At 43.0% G+C, this 21159-nt stretch overlaps 1 protein-coding gene and 1 long non-coding RNA gene across 3 annotated transcripts; both read left to right on the top strand.

Annotated features, from left to right (window-relative positions):
- The first annotated feature begins 14939 nt into the window (after window positions 1–14939).
- Window positions 14940–15731, top strand: LOC113296530 (pentatricopeptide repeat-containing protein At5g66520-like). The gene has a single exon (XM_026544835.1). The coding sequence runs from the start codon at window positions 14940–14942 to the stop codon at window positions 15729–15731; it is 792 nt and encodes a 263-aa protein (XP_026400620.1).
- A 1566-nt stretch (window positions 15732–17297) lies between these two features.
- Window positions 17298–20883, top strand: LOC113293759. 2 transcript variants are annotated; one of them, XR_003332536.1, is made up of 5 exons: window positions 17298–18186; window positions 18357–18425; window positions 19159–19419; window positions 19962–20625; window positions 20713–20883. It is a non-coding gene; the product is annotated as an uncharacterized LOC113293759 (long non-coding RNA). The 2 variants fall into 2 exon arrangements; XR_003332535.1 differs by having other exon boundaries at window positions 19962–20846.
- The last annotated feature ends 276 nt before the right edge of the window (window positions 20884–21159 follow it).

The following is a 21159-nucleotide window of genomic DNA, read 5'->3' as shown; positions in this document are numbered from 1 at the left end:
CCAACAGATCATGGGGAATGTCACGAAGGGGACCGCGATGTCCAAAAATTATGAAGGGGACCGGAATGTCCTTAAACTTCCATTGAGACTGCAATGTCCAAAAATTACGATTGAGACCGAAATGTCCTAAAACTTTTCACAAATGTTAGGGAAAGCTTAGTTTAAATTTCTTTTATTCAAGATGGCCATTCGTGATCTACATGCTCCATCTTGAGGGGGGTATTAGGAAATAATATACGAGAGTTTATATTTAGGAGATATGCAATTAAGTCGTGAGACTTATATTAGGAATTGTCTTGAGAATCAAGTCTTGTGTGATTGTATAAATATCTTGAAGAATTAATGTGAAATATACACCAAGATTATTATCAATGTCATCTTTTATGCTTCCGCGTTTATCTCTCCTCTTTCTTGCTCGATCCATAACATCTATCTATACCATAAAAGAAGAAGATAAATCGATTTATGGTTTGATGCTAAAACCGACTGAACCCGCTCGTAAAAACTGATAGTATTATTGTTTAACTTGTTTTTATTAGAAGTATTGTTGTTAGTATAGAATTATGAAGACTTATGGTCGTGATTTGGATTGTTGAATTAGTTAAGAACTTAAAAAATTATATGTTTCAACTTTAAAACATGTGTATAGGTGTATGAAACATCATTGAATATAAATAACTAGTTCAAATAACGATGATATTACAATTGAAAAACTAGCAGAAAATGCTGAAATATAGGCATTATAAGTGAACCAGGTTAACACGGGTTTAAAATCAAAATCGACTAACTCGTGGTGAGCTGGTTTAAACCCGAACCGAAAATAAATCGGGCGGCTTCGATTTTAAATTGTAAAATCGAAATATTAGGGGTTGGTAGGTGGTTTTAGGTGAAACCCGAACCACTAACCCATGTACAGCTCTAGGCAGGAAATTACCTTAATTCTTTAGCTAACTGTACGCAAGTACTAAATATTAATTTTATCTGTACGATGAAAAATGGTGGAGGCAGTAGCTTTACCCCATTGGGCGGCAACACCAACACATTTACACCAGGATCAACTTTGACTAGTCAAATTGTTAAATTGACTAGTCAAATTGTCCAGACTCCAGACCAATCACATTGATGATGCAAAATGTCGGCTAAATTAACCGCATTAGATTTTAAAAAAAAATGCAAGAAGCTAAAAAACTTCATGCTCGCATTATAATCAGTGGATTCCAACACCAAGAAATTCACCTTCCAAAACTCATCACATTCTTCGCAATTTCTAACCCGTCTACTCTCCATTACGCACGCTTAATATTCGATCAAATCCAAAACAAAATCAACTTTCATTTACAACACTATGATACGAGCTTATTCTTCAACTTGTAATCCACAAAATTCATTCATTCTTTATAACCAAATGCACAGAAATGGACGACCCTCACTTGATAAATACACATTCCCTTTCTTACTCAAAGCTTGTTTGGTTCTTGGCGACATTAGTAAAGGCGAAGAAACCCATTGTCAAGCTGTATATAAGCATGGGTTTGGTACTAATATATTTGTTCTGTGTACACATATATCTCACTATCGGACACGTGTATACAGAAAGGCACGTGGAAAGCATGCAAGCTAAGACATCAAAACACGATGCGTCGCGAAGCACCAAATAAACCCCTAGGAGTTGCTTTATCTCATCCCCAGAAGAGGAGCTAAGATCAACGGTGGAGAGAAAGTCAGCTGACACGGACTGACAGGGGCAGAAGACACTTGTCTGACACGAGCAGACCCCTCAACCACCCGCATTAAACACTCTGAGCAGTGCACGTGTCGACCGACCTATGGAACGAGCGAAGATGCTTCCGCGGGATCGAGGGGGAAACGCAGACCTCTGCGTGATGGACACAAGACACTAGAAGATAAGGTTCCAACGGTCTTCAGAGATGGGTCCCACATTCCTACCTTATAAATACCCAATCTCCACAAAGGGGGAAGGGGAGGAAAAAACATCAGGAGAGAGAGAGAGAGAGAGAGAATAGCAAAGGTAAGGAATCCCATAGTGGAGAGAAATATGTAAACCCCAAGTCATTCAACTATTCGTGTAACCGTGAATAATATAGTAGAACAACAAACCCCGTGGATGTAGGCCTTAGTGCTGAACCACGTAAACCTTGGTCTTATTTACATTTCAGCACTTTACATTCATTTAGTTCCGCATGCATTTGCTTATATATGTTGTTTTCCTTTTATATTTGTACCCCATGCATAATCGCTACGCACGGGGAAGTTGGAGGAGGCCATGATAAACCCGTGGGTTTTGAGCCAATGAATCCACATCAGGGAATCATCATCGTAATCTCTTTAGACCTTAACAATTGATTGTGGGCATTCGGACCCCGCGTGGTTCGTGTGTCCACAATTTGGCGCTAGAAACAGGGACTCGTCCCGGTAAAAGGTTTATCTTGTCCTGTGATTTCATTCTAATTTGGCATACGATTGCTCCGATTTTATCAGCTCTGACTGTATAGATCATTCGTCAACAGTATTATATTCAAAAACCCACCTTTTGCCTTCGATAAGAGTTAGTGTTCCAAGCATGGGTTATTGTCTTAATCCGTCGGATTTATAATTTTCATAGTTTAAAGATCGCCTTTAATAAACCCGCTTTTGAAAAATTGTATTTCGACAACTAACCCGCTTCACGCTGATATTCCCGTTTCTGTTTGAATAAATTTATACAGAGAGGACGTGTTGTGAGTAAAGAAGGCGAGTTTACGCTAGATTTCGTCAACAAAAAGGCACGTGATGGAGAAGACGCAGGAAGCAGGAAAATCCAAAGCTTTGTCAAAAGAAACACCCCGGACAACCCCGATCATCACCCGAAGCAAGCAGAAAGGAGATAAAACTAAAATGACCAACCGAAGGCAGGATACCACCGAAATCACTTCACCCATGAACGCTAATTCTGTTGCAATGGCGGCTCTCAGAGCAGCAACGATAAAATACGGGGAAGCCGCGGTAGTCCCGAAGGCTGCGGAGGCTAGCAATACCTTCGCCATGAGTCAACTTAACCAACCAAGGGAAAGGGTGGATGAATCCAGAACATTCCAACCCGCGCATCTGCTAACCTTTGGAATGCCGCTAACAAATAACCAGAATCAAACCATACCGGCGGCTCGGGCACCGCAGAGGGGCGCTCAACCCAATTTGGAAACACCAGCAACAGAAGTTGAACCCCTGCCACCTTTAGTACAGACCATGGAGGAGGGCGGCGCCACGGCTGTAGCGGCACATGCGGGGACTCCCAATCAGGGGTCCAACCAATCACACCAACTAATGGCTGAGCTCGAGGAACTGAGAAGGAACCAACAGGTTTACGCAGAAGCTGTAGCACTTTTGGCCAGAGAAAATCAAGATTTAAAGGAGCGGATTGCTCTAAGCACAAAGACCAACCAACAACTTGATGAAGCAAGCTCCAAAGCACCAGAGCCAAACCAAGACTGCAGATTCGTCCTAGCGACCAATGAAGACGCGACAAGGAGACATAGCGTATCCGACCCGGATTATGACGATGGAGAGTCAAACGGAAATGATCTGAAGAATTTAGAACACCAACGCGCAATGGAGGAACTGCGAGATGAGATGATGGCAGAGATCAGGCAATTGAAAAATAAACAAGGAGGGGGAAGGTTAGAAGAGGTTATGAGAGAAGCTAACTCCACGCCCCTGACGCATCGCTTTGCCAACACCCCTATTCCCCTGAAATGCCCTGTCCCGACGTTCGAATGCTATGATGGGTCCAGCGACCCTGCTGCACATGTTCGGTACTACAACCGCGTCCTAGCGAGATGGGGACAGAACGACGCCGTACTCTGTAGATACTTCCCGTCAAGTTTGAAGGGATCGGCGTTATCATGGTTTGATAATCTTCCACCAAACTCCATACACTCATACGACCAACTGGCAGAGAAATTCTTAAGAACATACATGTACAACAAGACTGTAAACACTGGGATGGATAAGCTTTTTTCACTAGCAATCGGCTACAAGGAGACCACGAGGGAATACACAAACAGATGGCATAGGATCTGCCAAGCCATAGGAAGCGTGGACCCAGTGGTAAGCATCAATTGCTATAAGTGGGGCTTGGACCGAATGAGTCCCCTATTTGTTGAAATTCACGGGAGCGTGCCCAAGACAGAAGGCGATCTCCGAATAATTATCGAGAAGCACGCTCGACTTGAAGAAATTCAACGGGAAAACCCGAGGGCATATCCGCAGAGGTCTCACCGCACCAATTCAGCAGAACAAACCAATGGGGCCAAAAGGGGTTCCTCAGATGAGAGACCTCACGAAGATAGAAAGGAACAAAGGGATGAACGAAGAACAAGCGTCCGAAAATTCGAAGACCAAGTTTACACGAAACTCAACGCTAGCTATGCTCGTATCCTGCGGGAGATCAAAGGGAGGGAAAACTTAGAATGGCCATGGTCTAAGGGAAAGCAGCCCCCAAGATCCGAAAAGTCTAAAGATTACTGTGAGTATCACTGTTTCAACGGACACCAGACCGAAAAATGCAAGAACCTTAAAATAATGATCCAAAAATTAATTGATGCGGGAGAACTCAAACATTACATACGGAAGGAGGTTACCGAGGACAGATCCAAACGAACCAAACCAGTCCAACTTCCGGAAGAAAACCGAACAATCAACACCATCTCGTGTTCCGAAGCCACAGGACCCTCGCTCACAGCACAGATTGGAAAAAGGTTACGGAAGCAATTCGAAGATCACTGCGAGTTATATAAGGTCGATGGGATAACAGTGGACGAACATGAAAAATGGATGGAATTACCTGTCATCTTCGATGCCGAGGATATCGAAGAAGATATGGAAGACCATAACGATCCCTTGGTCCTGACATTACCAATAGCGGGATGTAACCTCAAAAAGATCCTCATAGACGGGGGAAGCTATGTGAATGTCCTATTCTATGACGCATTCAAGCGGATGAAGCTCCATGATGAACAGTTGATGACCTCTTATCACACCATCTACGGATTCAATGGAGCGGCCACGAAGACCTTGGGAGACATTGTGTTACAGGTTAACGCAGGGCCCATGAAACTGGATACCCGATTCAGTGTGGTGGATACCCCTTCCCCCTACAACGCCATTATTGGACGACAATGGGTACACAAGCTCAAAGGAGTTGCGGCAACATACCACCAGTACCTCAGATTTCCAACACCTGAGGGAATTATGGAGATCAAGGGAGATCGAATCGCTACACGAGAATGCCAGGCCACTCAGGATCATATCAACAACGAGCAAGAAGAACAGCGAAAAATCCGAAGAGTAAGAAATCAAGAAACCACGCAAGAGAAAGCCGTAGAACTATTCCTTAAGGAAACCACATGAAAAGGCTTGACGAAAGAGGGTAATGTCCGAGGCTCGGAAACAAGTACCTCAACCATCAACAAAGAGCAGAAACACGCCAAATAGCAATTAAAGAGCGCCCAAGTCCTCGGAAACCCAAGGCCTATGTTCACACCCGTGGAACCCACTAAGGAAATCAACATAGGAACGGAAGAAGACCCGAAGAGGGTCAAAATCGGGACCATCATGGGCGAAGGGAGAGAACATTCCTTAACCAAATTACTTAAGGAATATGCGGATGTGTTCGCCTGGAAGTTAGGAGATATGCCAGGGATCGACCCAAAAGTAATCCAACATGAACTACGCATCAAACAGGGCACACCCCCGTTCAGACAGAAAATACGAAAAGTGGCTCCAGAATATCATGAGGCGGTAGAAACAGAACTTCGGAAATTACTAGACGCAGGATTTATCAAGGAAGTCAAGTATCCTACCTGGATATCCAACATGGTCATTGTTCCTAAGAAAAATGGAGGGGTTAGAATATGCATCGATTTTACTAATCTCAACAAGGCGTGTCCAAAGGACAGCTATCCCCTGCCGAGCATAGACCAACTGGTTGAAGCAGTTGAAGGGTACGAGGAGCTGTCGTTTATGGACGGATACTCTGGTTACAACCAAGTAGCCCTGGCAGAAGAATATCAGCAACACACAGCATTCTATACACCACATGGCCTTTATTGCTATACCAGAATGCCTTTCGGGCTCCGAAACGCAGGGGCAACATACCAAAGGATGGTCGATGCTATCTTCAAACCATGGATTGGAGGAACCTTAGAAGTCTACGTGGACGACATGCTCGTCAAAAGCAAGCTGCGTAAAAATCACCACCAGGACCTGAGGAATATTTTCAATGCAATGAGACAGCATCACATGAAAGTAAATCCGGAGAAATGTACTTTCGGTGTCACCTCAGGGAAGTTCCTCGGTTATCTGGTGACGAAAAGGGGCATCGAGGTAGACCCAGCTAAGATTCAAGCCATAGTAGAGATGCCGTCACCAAAGAATCTAAAGGAAGTGCAGAAGCTCAATGGATCCATAGCAGCGTTGGGCAGATTTATTGCATGGTCTTCGGACAAGTGCAAACATTTCTTCAATATTCTTAAGAAAGGGAGCAGGTTCGAATGGACCGCCGATTGCGAGGAAGCATTCCAAAAGATCAAAGAACATCTGGCTTCGATCCCTATCCTGCAGAAACCTGACCCTGATGAAGTTTTGGCACTATACATAGCAGCAACGGAGGACGCAGTCAGCGCGGTATTAGTCAAAACCAATACAAAGATAGAACAGCCTATCTATTACGTCAGCAAGACACTCAATCCCGCAGAAAGAAATTATACTAAGATTGAACAACTCATCCTCGCACTGGTATGGGCTACCAAAAAACTGAGAACCTACTTCCTAACTCACTTCGTCAGGGTACCATGCAGAGCACCATTGGAAGCAGTCCTCAAAAGCACAGGAAAAGTGGGCCGAATAGCCAAATGGAACACCCATCTGGACCAATTCAACATCATTCATGAAATTCAACATTCTCAGAAGTCCCAAGTTCTGGCAGATTTCTTAGCAGACCTCCCTCTAGACAACGACGAAGAGATCAAGGGAATACCAGAAGCCGAGGAAGCAATCAAGGACCCAATGGATATCCTCGAACCTGCGAGTCATAGACAATGGGAAGTCTTCGTCGACGGATCTAAAAATAAGGAAGGGGCAGGAATAGGTATTGTCATCATCACCCCAACTGGAGAAAGGATCATACAGGCACTTAGATTGGAATTCAAAGAGCATACCAATAACATTGTTGAATACGAAGCTGTCATACATGCCCTACGTATAATAATAGAGATGGGGGTAACCGATGTAAGGCTGACAAGTGATTCGCAGCTGGTCATACGGCAAATCGCGCTCGAATATAATGTGTACGATGACACCCTTTCAGCTTACATGGCATTGGTCCAAACAATGGCTTCACAAATCCCGAACATTAAGTTCCGGCACTTATGCAGAAGGGACCTCAGGCATGCGGATGCCCTAGCATACATATCATCCATGTTGAGGGATAAAAATGCTGAAGGTATTAAAATAGCAAGGGTATACGAGCCTTCGATTGCATCTCAATTCTCCTTCGCTACCAATCAAGATACGATGGAAGAATATATTGAAGACCAAGTAGGAGAAGACATCCATAACGACTTTGATGAAGAAATCTTGTCAAAAGCAAATCAAGACGAAGATTTCAGCAACGAAGATGACTGGAGGGTGACAATACATGCCTTCCTCGACAAAGGAAGCCTACCTGCGGATCGGAAGCAAGCTAGAAAGACGCTCTCCAAAGTGGGAAGATACGACCTTCGGGACGGGGTCCTATATAGAAAATCTTTCCTCGGACCATTACTACGCTGCTTATCCCGAAAAGAAGGGCATCGAATTCTAAAGGATATCCATTATGGTGACGCAGGGAATCATAGCGGTATGAGATCACTAGCTGACAAGGCAAAAACGCAAGGATATTACTGGCCGACCATGATACAAGATGCTGCGAGGATGTCCCGACGATGCGAAGAATGCCAGCGCTTCGCGAAAAAAATCCACGCGCCGGCAACATTGTTAAACTCTGTCGATAGCCCGTGGCCATTTGCAAAATGGGGAGTAGACATCGTCGGGCCTCATCGAAGGATCCAGGAAGAGACGATTTTTGATAGTAGCCACGGACTACTTCAGTAAATGGGTGGAGGCCAAGGCCTTGGCCAGGATCAGAGACGCGGATGTGTTCACTTTCATATTCCAGAACATCATTTGCAGATTTGGTATACCTGCGGAAATTGTGTCTGATAACGGCAAGCAATTACAGGGAAAAAATATAGACATGCTCTTCGACACCTTTAAAATAAGAAAGAACAAGTCCACCCCCTTATACCCTCAAAGCAACGGACAAGCGGAAGCTACCAACAAGACCCTCGCCCTTATACTCAAAAAACAATTAGACGAGCATAAGGGAAGATGGTGCGAACAACTGCACAATGTCTTGTGGGCATACATGACAACACGAAGGTCCGCTACCGGGGAATCCCCGTTTCTTCTTACTTATGGAGCTGAAGCAGTCATACCTACAGAAATCCTCATGCCAACCACGAAGACTGAAGCCTGGGAGAAAAACCTAACAACAGATATGATGTTAGAAAGGTTGGACGACTTGGAGGGAAGAAGGGAAGTAGCATTGCAAAAGATGGAAAATTATCAACGAAGACTAGCAAGGGAGTACAACAAAAAGGTAAAGCTACGAAATTTTGTAGAGGGACATTATGTGTTGAGAACAATCCCACGATATCAGCAAGAAAAGAAATGGGGAAAGTTAGCACCTACATGGAGAGGACCGTTTATGATCCACGACATTGCGGGTAATGGTTCCTACTACCTTCGTAATCTACAAGGTGAGGTCCTCCGGCATCCTTGGAATGCTAAATGGCTCAAACCATACTTCCCATAGAAGCAACGCAGATTTGAATCTGCTGGGAATATACCAGAAGAAGAAAGGAGCCTCCCCGCCCAACATGTTTCTATCTCTTGCAGACCTCAACTTATCAATTAAACAAGCTTTCGAATTATCAAGTCTGTGGAATCTACCTACAATATTGGGGAAAGTAGTTAATCTACAATCTCTCAGGGCTCCCCCATCAGTGTCCATAAGTGTGGGACCAGGGGGAAGGCACCCAGCAGAAAGAGATACCCAACCAATCTTAAGGCAACGGGTCGACGGAATGGGTGCGTACATATTTTACACCTCATATCCTAGAACGTTGCCCCGACCCCCACCGTCTGGGAATCCTCTGGACCAGGATTTGCCAGCGGGGTGACAGGTCTCAAGACGATCACGAAGGTACCTTCCTTTCGTATCGCACTCAAAAACACTTAACTTTTGTTTTGATTTTTCACAAACTTAAAATACAAAAACATTGTAGGTATATCAAGAAGAGGATTCATTTCATAAAGGGTGATTACAAGAAGTGAACGGCCAAAGCCAAGGATACACAATTAAAAAACATTCCTTTTACATCGTTACAAAAAGCACAATTATGCCGCGGACCCTACAGAACGCTGCCATCTCTACCTAGGTGGCGGTCCCGTCGTCAGGATTTTTCCGAAGACTTGATGGGACGCTCCCACCAGAAGAGGGGCCCGAGGAGATGGGCAATGCAGCAGGAACGGGACGACGAGGGTAGTTCTTCACGAGACCATGTTCATTCCTTAGGCCAAGCTCTATCCTCTCCAGCATCTTGTTCGTCTCCTCGGCCAATTGACAACGAGCCTTATGTTTAATAACTGTGGTCCGCTGTTGGGCTTGGGATAATAACGAGGATAGCCGATTCACTTCTCTGGAAGCAGCACCAACGGCCTCCTCGCGGGTGGCTGCTAAATTCTTGAAGTGATTGGTTTGTTCCTCTTGCTGTGCTAAGGAAGATTGAGCCTTTTCAAGTTCTTCATTTGTGACGCGAAGGCGTTCCTCGAGCCCTGAAAAAGACAACACCATGGAGTTAGCGTAGAAAACAAACAAGATCACACTCGATGAATTGGGATTATACCTTCGACACAAGCCGAAGCCTCTTCATATTCCTTAACAACCGCATCTCGCGCTTCATCAAGATGATCATATTCCGCGGATAATTTCTTATAGTCTACTTGAAGGTTGGTGAGAGTAAATTGACAGGCATCTAATTCTACCTGCTTCATCGAGTCCATATGACGAAGGTGGTCGACCTCTTTATTTATCTCTGAGACCCCTTTGCTGAGTCTATACATGCACACTTCAAGATTCCTCTCAGAATCAGCAAGACGGGCTACATCGGCACGAGACGCGGAAAGAGCATTGCTGAGAGCATAGACTTCAGCACGAGCATCATCTCGTTCCCTGGCAAGACCAAGCATATTATCTTGAACCCCTGAAAGAGGAATGGACCGCGCCGTATGTAATTCTTCTTCCAATAGCTGAATCCTAGATTCCAACAAGGAAGTACGCTCGCGGGCTTCCCGCAGATTATCACTGGTCCACAGCAGTGTGCCACTAAATAAAGCACGATCATGGTTGTACAGATTTTGCATGTCGACCATCTGAACATGCCGCGCGCGCCATACTTCAGCCCGAGCATCCCATTTCCTAGCCTCACTCTTAATCTTCTCAACCAAATCTCTAATACGAGATTTTTGCCGAGCTCTTTCGTTTCGAAGCCATACCAGCTCGGGGATGCCACCCACTGGACATAGGGTGGGGAGACTCAGACAGAACAACTAAGAGATAAAAGAATGACGACATACGGCGAGGGAAAAGAACCAAAACTGTGAAAGTGGAAACTTGGCTACGAGTTTGCTCTAACTCAGCGCGCACTGCAATAAGTTCTGAACGAAGATCAGCCTCTGCTTCACCCAGTTTTTCTTTATCCTTAAGGATTTTTTTCAGCTCTTCTATTTCCACCTCCGCCGCAGATAATTCCTTTTCCCGATGACGAAGCTTAGCCTCGAGCTTCAGAGATTTTGCTTTAAAGAACTGATATAGCACGTGGTTGCAATGCTCGCTCCTCATCATCTACACATCAAAATGACAAAACATTATTCAACCGAAGCGTCCTATTCTCACAAACAAGCGTGTACGAAAATTTACCTCCAGCACACGCTGTTGCGGGAAGCCATATTGATACCCGTCGGCAGTAGCCATCATATCGGCAACAGAAGTAGGAGGCTCCGGCACGAGGGTAGCTTCGGTAACGGTCAACCTTTTACCCCAGGCTTCAGACACCTGAGCCTCCGAAGACATCTCCATCATGCGACGGGTATACGCGGTTGATTCCTTTTCCCCAACAACCACAGGAGCAGGATGAGAGACAAACAGAAGATTCTTCTCCTTAAACCAACTCATGATGGCATCCTCACCCTCAGACATCGGCGACTGGGGAAGACTATCGACGGGCGCATCAACAACAGATTTTCCTTTGACCGATTCGACCCCCTCAGCATGAACGTTGGCATGTTCTCCCGCGCCTACATGCACAGCAGGCTCCTCCGCGCCAACACCTTCTACAGCAGCATCACCACTACCATCACCACCAAGAACATCCCAATCGTCATTAGGGGAAAGTAAAGAGAAGTCCTCGGGAAAATCGAGGGCTTCGTCAAAGAACTCTCCCGTGGAATACATCCGATCGAAAGAAAATTCTTGAGAAGTGGGGAGGGTATCCATGACATCACCAGCAGGGACGGAAACATCCTCGATGACAACATCATCCGCCACTACACCCTTGTTCCTTCCTCCATCACCGGCGGGACCAGCGAAGACCTCTTCTTCGGCATTGATAGGGGAGGTACCAGTACGTTCCTCCCCATCTGTAATCTCGTCCTCAGCAAACTCTTCGTTCACGGGACTAGTAACTTCTTCTTGGGCCTCAACCTCGCCCACCACCATAGTAGAAGACTGCTTCGGCCTAATCTTTTTCTTCTTCAATACCTGAAACCGACACCACAAAGGAATCATTCTTCCCGTCCGATGGAAGTTATAAAAACGACACACAACTAGAATCTGCGTACCTGAGCAGCTGAGATATTCTTCGATGGGAGTATAGCACCGGAACCATCCTCCTCGTCTCCCTCTACGACATCCAGGGCATAAGGAAAATTCATGCCCGCAAAGTTCATACGCCAGGGGCAGAAATCTCCATAGCGAGCGGGAGGATATTCGCGCGGCTTACTATTCTCGGTTGGTCGCCATCCGCGGGAACCGGGAATCCAACCGTAAGCCCACGGACCAACTATCTTAATGACAGTGGCGTGCCACTCGTAGTCATGATCGCGCTTGATCCTTTCTCGCGCGGGGAAGAGTTTCCGACGACTGGACGCCTCCGTGCCAGGAACATACTTCAGCTTGGCATCGCTGACCTCATTTAACAGACGAATCTCGCCTCGAGGAGCAGGAAGATTCCGAAGGCTGACACTCCACGGCTTGCGATTCCTGCTATTGACGTAATCACCGAAGGAGTTATTGAAATTCTCAGGAGTGTACCATTCCTTCTCCAAGGGATTGGGGACGTAGCAGGTCATCGACGTTTCCCCCTTACTCCGCAGATAGCATTCCTTCAGGGCGCGGAGATAATTCCCCGATAATTGGGATACGGAACGGCTATGAGTATTTGTGGAAGAACCCTCACGACTAGCGAGCACGTCGTAGTAGAAGGAATCACCCGATTTGTACAACGGCAGCATCAGACCAGCCTCGAAGGCCCCAACCGTCGTTAACAAGTGAAATTCATCGAATTCGTACTTAGAGATCAGCTCATACGTAATATCATCCTCGGGGGCATAAAAACGAACCCCGAAGGCTTGGAGCTCATGCTTCTCCTTGAATATTTCAAGATCGATATGCTTGAAGGTTACTTTTCTCCTGCTAACAGAAACACTGCTTATCAAGGGAGCAGCCTCTTCCTCCTCGGCGGGGCCGGATGAACTAACAAACGCTTCAGACGCTTTTCTCTTCACGGGGGGATTCTTGGAAGATCCAGCCGCAGGAGCTACGCCCTTTGTATTCTTCCCTTTAGAAGTTGGAGAAGACCGTAGATGATGCTCGGGCACTAACGAACGTAAAGGAGGAACGTCAAAAGCAACAGCGCGGGGAGGAGCCTGCGTACTCCGAGTATCTTCACGAGGACGCACCATTGAGTGATTAAAGACTCTCCGTGAGCCAGACGGAATTATCGGAGGAATCTCTTCCCGAGAAGACGAGGCTCTCGCTCCAGAAGAAACTCGACTCCGACGAACATCATCTTGAGACTCTCGACGCTGAGGAGATCTCGACAACCTAGAATCAGGAGTCTCATAAGTAGGCCGCGGACGGTCGGACATGGCTGCGGAAAGAATAAAATCAAGAACAGGTTACACACAACAACCAAAAATCAAAAAACACATTCATAGCAATACAACCACGATAACACAGCAACCCTAAAATTAGGATGCAATCTCAATACTCCACCCTCGAAGTAATGGCTGCCTTAATTTAAGATGAAGAACAGGGGCAAACTAGTATGCAAGCATCAGAGAAAGTTCTTCATCACAAACAAGGAACAACAATAGCAGAAAATTCACAAATCAACACGGCATAAAACAGTGAAATCAAGAAAAGAAAAACCCACCGGCATAAAACAGTGAAATCAAGAAAAGAAAAACTCACCGGCAAAAACAGCAAGTAGAAGAAACGAACAGGGGAAGATCCCAGGTGCAATAAAGACTGACAGAATTTAAGATCACAGGTGCAATGAAGACTGACAAAGAATTTAAGGTCACAGGTTTAATGAAGGCAGGCAGGAAACTTAAAGGAAGAATGAACTGAGAGAGTGTTTAGGAAGAATGAAATTAAATTTCCTCTATATCCTTAAAATACCCGAAAGAAAAGAGGAAATTAAGGGAGAAATAGGAAAACGTGCCCGTTACATAAGCAGTTAATGCACGAATAAAAGACGTGCCCAAGTATCTAGGAGAAGTTATTAGGAGTGAGAAGAATGTGCGACGATAGTTTTTCTTCAAGGCACCCATTAGTCGGTTAAGCCTGAAGAAAAGGGGCAAATTGTGTACACATATATCTCACTATCGGACACGTGTATACAGAAAGGCACGTGGAAAGCATGCAAGCTAAGACATCAAAACACGATGCGTCGCGAAGCACCAAATAAACCCCTAGGAGTTGCTTTATCTCATCCCCAGAAGAGGAGCTAAGATCAACGGTGGAGAGAAAGTCAGCTGACACGGACTGACAGGGGCAGAAGACACTTGTCTGACACGAGCAGACCCCTCAACCACCCGCATTAAACACTCTGAGCAGTGCACGTGTCGACCGACCTATGGAAAGAGCGAAGATGCTTCCGCGGTATCGAGGGGGAAACGCAGACCTCTGCGTGATGGACACAAGACACTAGAAGATAAGGTTCCAACGGTCTTCAGAGATGGGTCCCACATTCCTACCTTATAAATACCCAATCTCCACAAAGGGGGAAGGGGAGGAAAAAACATCAGGAGAGAGAGAGAGAGAGAGAGAGAGAATAGCAAAGGTAAGGAATCCCATAGTGGAGAGAAATATGTAAACCCCAAGTCATTCAACTATTCGTGTAACCGTGAATAATATAGTAGAACAACAAACCCCGTGGATGTAGGCCTTAGTGCTGAACCACGTAAACCTTGGTCTTATTTACATTTCAGCACTTTACATTCATTTAGTTCCGCATGCATTTGGTTATATATGTTGTTTTCCTTTTATATTTGTACCCCATGCATAATCGCTACGCACGGGGAAGTTGGAGGAGGCCATGATAAACCCGTGGGTTTTGAGCCAATGAATCCACATCAGGGAATCATCATCGTAATCTCTTTAGACCTTAACAATTGATTGTGGGCATTCGGACCCCGCGTGGTTCGTGTGTCCACATGTTCAGAATTCATTAATCCATTTTTATGGATCAAATGATAAAGTTCGTTCTGCTCGTAAAATGTTTGATGAAATGCTTGAAAGAGATGTTGCTACTTGGACTACACTGGTTTCTTGTTGTGCTAATCATGGCTCAATGGAAACTGCTTGTGAGTTGTTCAAGGAAATGTCTGAGAAGAGTGTTGTTTCGTTTAGTGCGATGATTACAGGTTTTGTTAGAAAGGGACGGTTTAACGAAGCATTGGAATTATTTCGTGAGTTACAGATTCAAGGGTTGGATCCTAATGATTCTACTGTTATGGGTGTCATTTCTGCTTCTGCTAATTTAGGTAGTTTAGATACTGGTAAATGGATTCATTCTTATATTAGGAATAAGAAAGGAAATCGATTGGATAGTCGGATCGATATGAAGTGTGGGAGCGTCGAAGATGCGATACTTTTGTTTAAAGGGGTTAAGGAGAAGCTTGTGGGAGAATGGACAGCAATGATTTCTGGCATGGCAATGCATGGTTTTGGAGAGAGATCTGTTAAATTGTTCGAAAACATGGTGGAATTGGGTGTTAAGCCTAATGCAATCACATTTGTTGGTCTCTTATCTGGTTGCACTCATGCAGGATTTGTCAAGGAAGGGTTAATGTATTTCAAGAGAATGAAACCCGAGTTCGGGATTGAACCCACAATTGAACACTTCGGTTGTGTGGTCGATTTTCTAAGCCGGGCAGGATTGATTGCACAAGCAGTTGAGTTCGTGAACAATATGCCATTGAAAACTAATGCTGCTATATGGGGTGCACTTTTAAACGCATGTAGAGTTCATAAGAATGTCGAAGTGGGAGAGTTAGCAGCGAGATAGTTACTGAGAGAAGAACCATGGAATGCAGCAATGTATATGAGTCTGTTGAGTTTGTATACAGAAGCTAAGAGATCGGATGATGTTGTTATGGTAAAGGGAGAAATGAAGGAAATTGGTTCAAGGAAAAATCCAGGTTGTAGTTTGATTGATGTTAATGGTGTTTCTTATGAATTTGTTGCTGGGGATAAATCATATCCACCTGCATTACAAATTAGCTTACAAATTGATGAATCAATAAAGGAAGCGCAAGAAGACTACATTTTTTGGTGGGATTGAGTTTCCTCGTACATTTAACATTCCCAAGATCAAATTCCTGAAGGGAAAATTGAACTTGGACTCCAAATTGACTTTCGAGTGTTGGGCTGACAATTGTTTCAGACACCATATATAGGATCTCATCACTAATTTGGCAGGCAGTTTCTAGATATCAGGATGATCCTGATGTGAACACAAATGCGGGGCTGAGTATATTTTGTTCGCAATTGATAAGGCAACAAATTCAGTACTCGAATCAATGCTACATTGATGGATTGTGAAGCTTGCCCCAACGAGATTGATTTTGAGTTACCAGCCCTCTTCATCTCGGCACATCCAAAATTCTGGATGCCATTTTAATTCGCAGTCCAGACAGAGAACAAAATAATTGATAAAATCGAATCATTACAGAACAGTTATCGATTGGAAGAAGTTCTGGTCTATGAAGAATGTAATGCCTAAGATTCATTTGTTTATGTGGAGATTTCTGAAGAATGGATTGGCTGTAGGCAGCAACATGGTTCGACATATGAAGGGAATCAATGCAGACTGCAGATTCTGCAACAGAGAAATTGAAACTATGGAGCATTTGTTTCTTTTTTGTCCAGCCACTTAAGCCGCTTTATTTGCTTCCCCAATGAGTTGCAGAACAGGTGATAATCAGAATGACTCTGTCCAAGACTATATATATTACTAGATGAAGGTGGAGATTATTCTATTTTCTGGGCAATTTGGAGGGCTAGGAACAATATAATATTCAGCAGCAGGAGCTTCAACATTCTGGCTATCATCAAAGAGGCCATGTACTGGTATAATGTTGGGACAACCAATGAAACTGTTGATATCCTTACTGAAACTGACATTTTGAACTCTCAGAACAGTCAGGGGGAGGCTCCTAGTCCAAGGAAAATAACTTCGATGGAGCCGCCCGTCAAGGGGTTATGCTTGTAGTGCTGTGGCTAGAGACAATAAGGCTGCTTATCAAGGAGGTCAGACCAGAGTGTTCAATTACATATCGGCTATTGAAGCTGAAGCTCATGGAGTGGCTCTAGTTTGGAGCTGGCAAAAACTAGAGGATTCAGAGAGATTATTATACTTGAGGGGGACTGAACTATAACCAATACCCTATAAGGTACAGACGTTACTACTCTCCATGGCTTATTCATAATTCTATCAGCAGGATAAGATAGGAGCTGAGTAATTTCAATTCTGTGGATTTCCATTTTGTTAAAAAGGAGGCCAGTGTGGCTCATTCCTTAGTTTATAGGTTTGTTTTCTTTTTTCCGCCTTTCAAAAAAAAACAACAAAAAAACCTTTTCTCTCTGTTCCCAAAAATGGCGACAAACACAATGACAATCTCAAGTTCTCAACATCATTACTATTTCTTCATCCACTCTCCTTTAAACACTTCTCTTCTTCCTTAATTCCCTTCAAACTCAGAAAATCTCAAGTTTCTAACTTCAATTTGAGTTTAAATTGATTCAGAAATGCATCTACTGTTCCTGTTATTTAAGCACAAACCACCCCAGGTATTGGATCTTGATTCTTTTCATGAAATAAATTGTGGGTTTGCTGATTTCTATGGTGTTGTTATCAGATTACATGCCAGACTCCAAATTTTACAAAATTGCAGCGATTTTAAGGTGAAAAGATTATTTGTTTATATGGTTTTATTTTTGTTATTTGATTCAAGGCCATGTAGAGTTGAACAGGTTTCATCAGTAAGGCGAATTCTAGTAGATATTTTATTTATAAAGTAGAAAATTCTTGACATTAGAATAAGCACTATGCATTTCATACCTGCATTTTTATGGATGGCAACAAATATTTCTAGTAATAAGTATGTCGAAAGGATTGTATTCCATGAATTAAATGAAGTACATGCGGAAAGCTTATTTTTTGTTTTAAGTGATACTGTGATAGGGTTGTGTTTTGGGGATTTAGGGTGAATACAACTTAGAGCAAGCACTATGGTATGTAAGTCTTTCATATCTAAGGTTTGTTCCATGGAATAACAACTACTATGGTTGTTTTCACCATGGAAGAAACACTTCGCGTGGCATTGATAGTTGCTCAACAACTTGTTCATTTTGGTGTTTCTGTATTATTTATCAATCTTTGGCCATTCTATTGGTTCTAAACTTTCTGAAGACAATTTCGTAGCGACGTTAATCTGGAGACTGGTGTCTGCAAAGAACAGGTAATTATCATTCTCTAAAAAAGATAGGTTAAAGGGAACTAAAATCATTCAAGTAAAATTTGCAAAAAGAATTAAAGAGCAGATTTCTATTGGTACACATTTTTGGCAATCTGTTCAATGGAATGTACTTTATGAGTCCATCACTAATTTCTCTCTCTGGTATCTTCTAGGTGAGGAAGTAATTGCCAAGATAATCGAGGAATCAAGAACTGGGGAGATTGGTGATGGCAAGATCTTTTGTAAGACCTTATGTTTTTACCTATGAATTAACTTTTCTTATGTTGTAATTCCATAATTGCTAACAAGGTTTCTTAACTGCACTGTGCTACATCATTGTTCTATTATGTTACAGACTAAATGAATGTGATTCCTTAGCAAAATGATGTTTGTATTAAATAAACCCTGAAGTAAGTCACCTGATTATCATTTTAGTTTAGGGATTACCAAAATAGGAAGTGCAACGGCGAGAATAATGAATGAAATACCTAGCACAATACTTCCCTGTATAACCTGTACCTGTCAACCTCCAGCGAATACGTAAAACGTGAGATTGGAATAAGCTAACTGGATTTCAGGCCAAATATATCCGAATAAGCTGACTGCACAATCTTATTATAATCCTCTGGTCTTGGATTCGAGAATGCTCTTAGCCAAAAAGTAACCTCAGTTACCTGTCTCTGTCTGTTTCAACATGGAAATAACTGTACGCTTATTGTGGTCTTATTGCTTTCTCTCTTATCTTTTCATGAATCCTCAGAGAAGTTGCTGCTCTTCTTGTGGTGAAAATCCTATGTATGTCTCATGTTTTTGTTTTACTTTATGATTATTGGGTTTCTCGAGTTGTGTGAATTAGCTTTGGTATTGGCTGTGAAATTGTTATTAGCTTTGATTTTTGAGTAATTTAGGGTCTCTATTTCACTTAAAATGTTTGAAACTGATCTTTATAGATTATTTTTTTGTCATTTTCACCAGACTCCAGACAGGGAGTGGTTTTGAACTGCTGCGCTACTGCGTGTAACTTCGGGGAATTTCTTATTGTTCGGCATTCTTGCCATTAGTGTGTGAGTTGGGGGAATTTCTTATTTTTCACCATTCTTGCCACTATAATGATTGGTGTGGAGGACCGGAAGGACTAGGACTGTTTGCACTTTGCACCATGGTGGATGGAGGATGAAGGTTGTTAGTTGGTGCCTTATGGTGATTTATTCCAAATGGTATCATCAGCTTTTTATGGTGAGTGTCTTCAATATGTTACTTGTATTTTATTGCGTATACAATTGTTCTTTGTAGAATCTGTCGCCGACCTTCCTCTTGACCCGTCGGTTATTGCATAAGATATTGATAACTCAATGCATGTTTTTGTGTATATGAATGTCATATTGAGGTGTACTGCATCATCTACATTCAATAGATCTCTTTTATTCATGCTGGACGTACGGTTTCGTAAATTTATAAACAGTGCACTGCAGTTTGTGTTCCTCCCAGTACCACTATTTAAAAACTTATCGGACATTGTTCATTTTGTCCTGTTGCGAAAATCAAGCTTTTCTACGTTAGAGTGAAGTTTAAAACATTGTTCTCACATGGACTTTTAACCCCTTTAGACACGTCTGCCATGGTATTGGTAGTTGGAGTAAGCATTGTGTCAGTTTTCTTCTCTTATTAGGTCCTTTTGTGCTTCTATACAAAGGTGCTATGTAGCAATTCATCCATTGAAATCTTTAAAGAAGGCTTATTTAAATGTTTGACAGTTTCTCGTCTTATTTCTTTTCCAGGTTCTGTTTTTCATTTCGAGGTTTGGCTTACAGCTTTTTTTTAGCATTTTATAATCTGTAAATGCTGAGACAATATCCAAATTTGGCTCAGGATCCTTTTTTCTCGTTCTAGATGTTATCTTCTCTTGCTGGATTATGTTCAATGATGGAACGACAACTGGGTTGGTTAAAAAGGATGAACAGTTCTGCCCATCAACAAAGCTTGAATCTTTACAATACCTAAATTCCATTTATCCACTTCTCTTTCATCCTCACTTGCTATCTAATTTTCTTCTAAGATAATTCTTTTTGGTTATTTATCCTTATCATAAACTTCTATCACAGATTGCAGGTATAGTGCTCTATTTGTTGTTTCACCGTCTGCCACATGGTCGAAGTCAGCAATTTCAAATTTCTCAGGAGGCTTTCCACGTGACATACTCCAGTTGACGAAGAGCTGTTGCATCTTTTTGAATTTCGATGGATCTAGCCTGCGTGCAATTTGAGGTGCATATGCATGCAGACCCCATGGCATGGCTTATAATGAAGCATCCTCATTCTGTTTAGTTCCAACTAATACAAGTTATTAAAAATCAGTAAAGTCCAGAACTTTAATTTGTTAACCAAGCTGTATCAGTCTGCTGCAACCGAGGAAGTGACAATTGGTGTTTCGAGGATCTTAGAGGTACTCGCATTTTCTTGTTCATGCTTCCATTTTTCATGAAGATCTATCTGAACTTCCTAATTTTAACTTCTAGAAATTTTGCAACAGTGTTCATTCTTACGGTTTGGATTAAAACCTGGGAGTCTGAGTTTGTTACTTTATAAGTCACAGTGTTTGAAACTGATCATCAGACTTTGAAAGTGTAAACCTTATTCGTCGTATAATATCAACTACTATTGAGAAGTTACAGGGTAGAAATTCCACTTCACTACTATTTAGACGTTGCAGTGTAGAAATTCGACTTTTGGTACTGAAGATTTCTGCTTGCCATTTTATCGCTAGCAGTTTTGAAGATCCAATTCTTTATTTGTTTATAATTTCAATATAGCTTTCTTTGAGAGGTTCCATCATGTTAATTTTTCTCAAAGCTTTCTTCAGAGGATACCATTTTCTGAGCGGGGAGGGGCAGGAGTGATTGCAGCTAATGCTGCTATATGGGGTGTACTTTGAGACGCTGTGTAGAGTTCATAAGAATGTCGAAGTGGGAGACTTAGC

The sequence above is a fragment of the Papaver somniferum genome, chromosome 7 (assembly GCF_003573695.1).
Source record: "Papaver somniferum cultivar HN1 chromosome 7, ASM357369v1, whole genome shotgun sequence".
NCBI lineage: Eukaryota > Viridiplantae > Streptophyta > Magnoliopsida > Ranunculales > Papaveraceae > Papaver > Papaver somniferum.
This window is presented reverse-complemented; position numbering and strand designations above follow the sequence as displayed.

What these genes read in the sequence shown, in the direction of transcription:
- LOC113296530 (XM_026544835.1), top strand. Translation starts at nt 14,940, where the DNA reads ATGTTTGATGAAATGCTTGAAAGAGATGTTGCTACTTGGACTACACTG.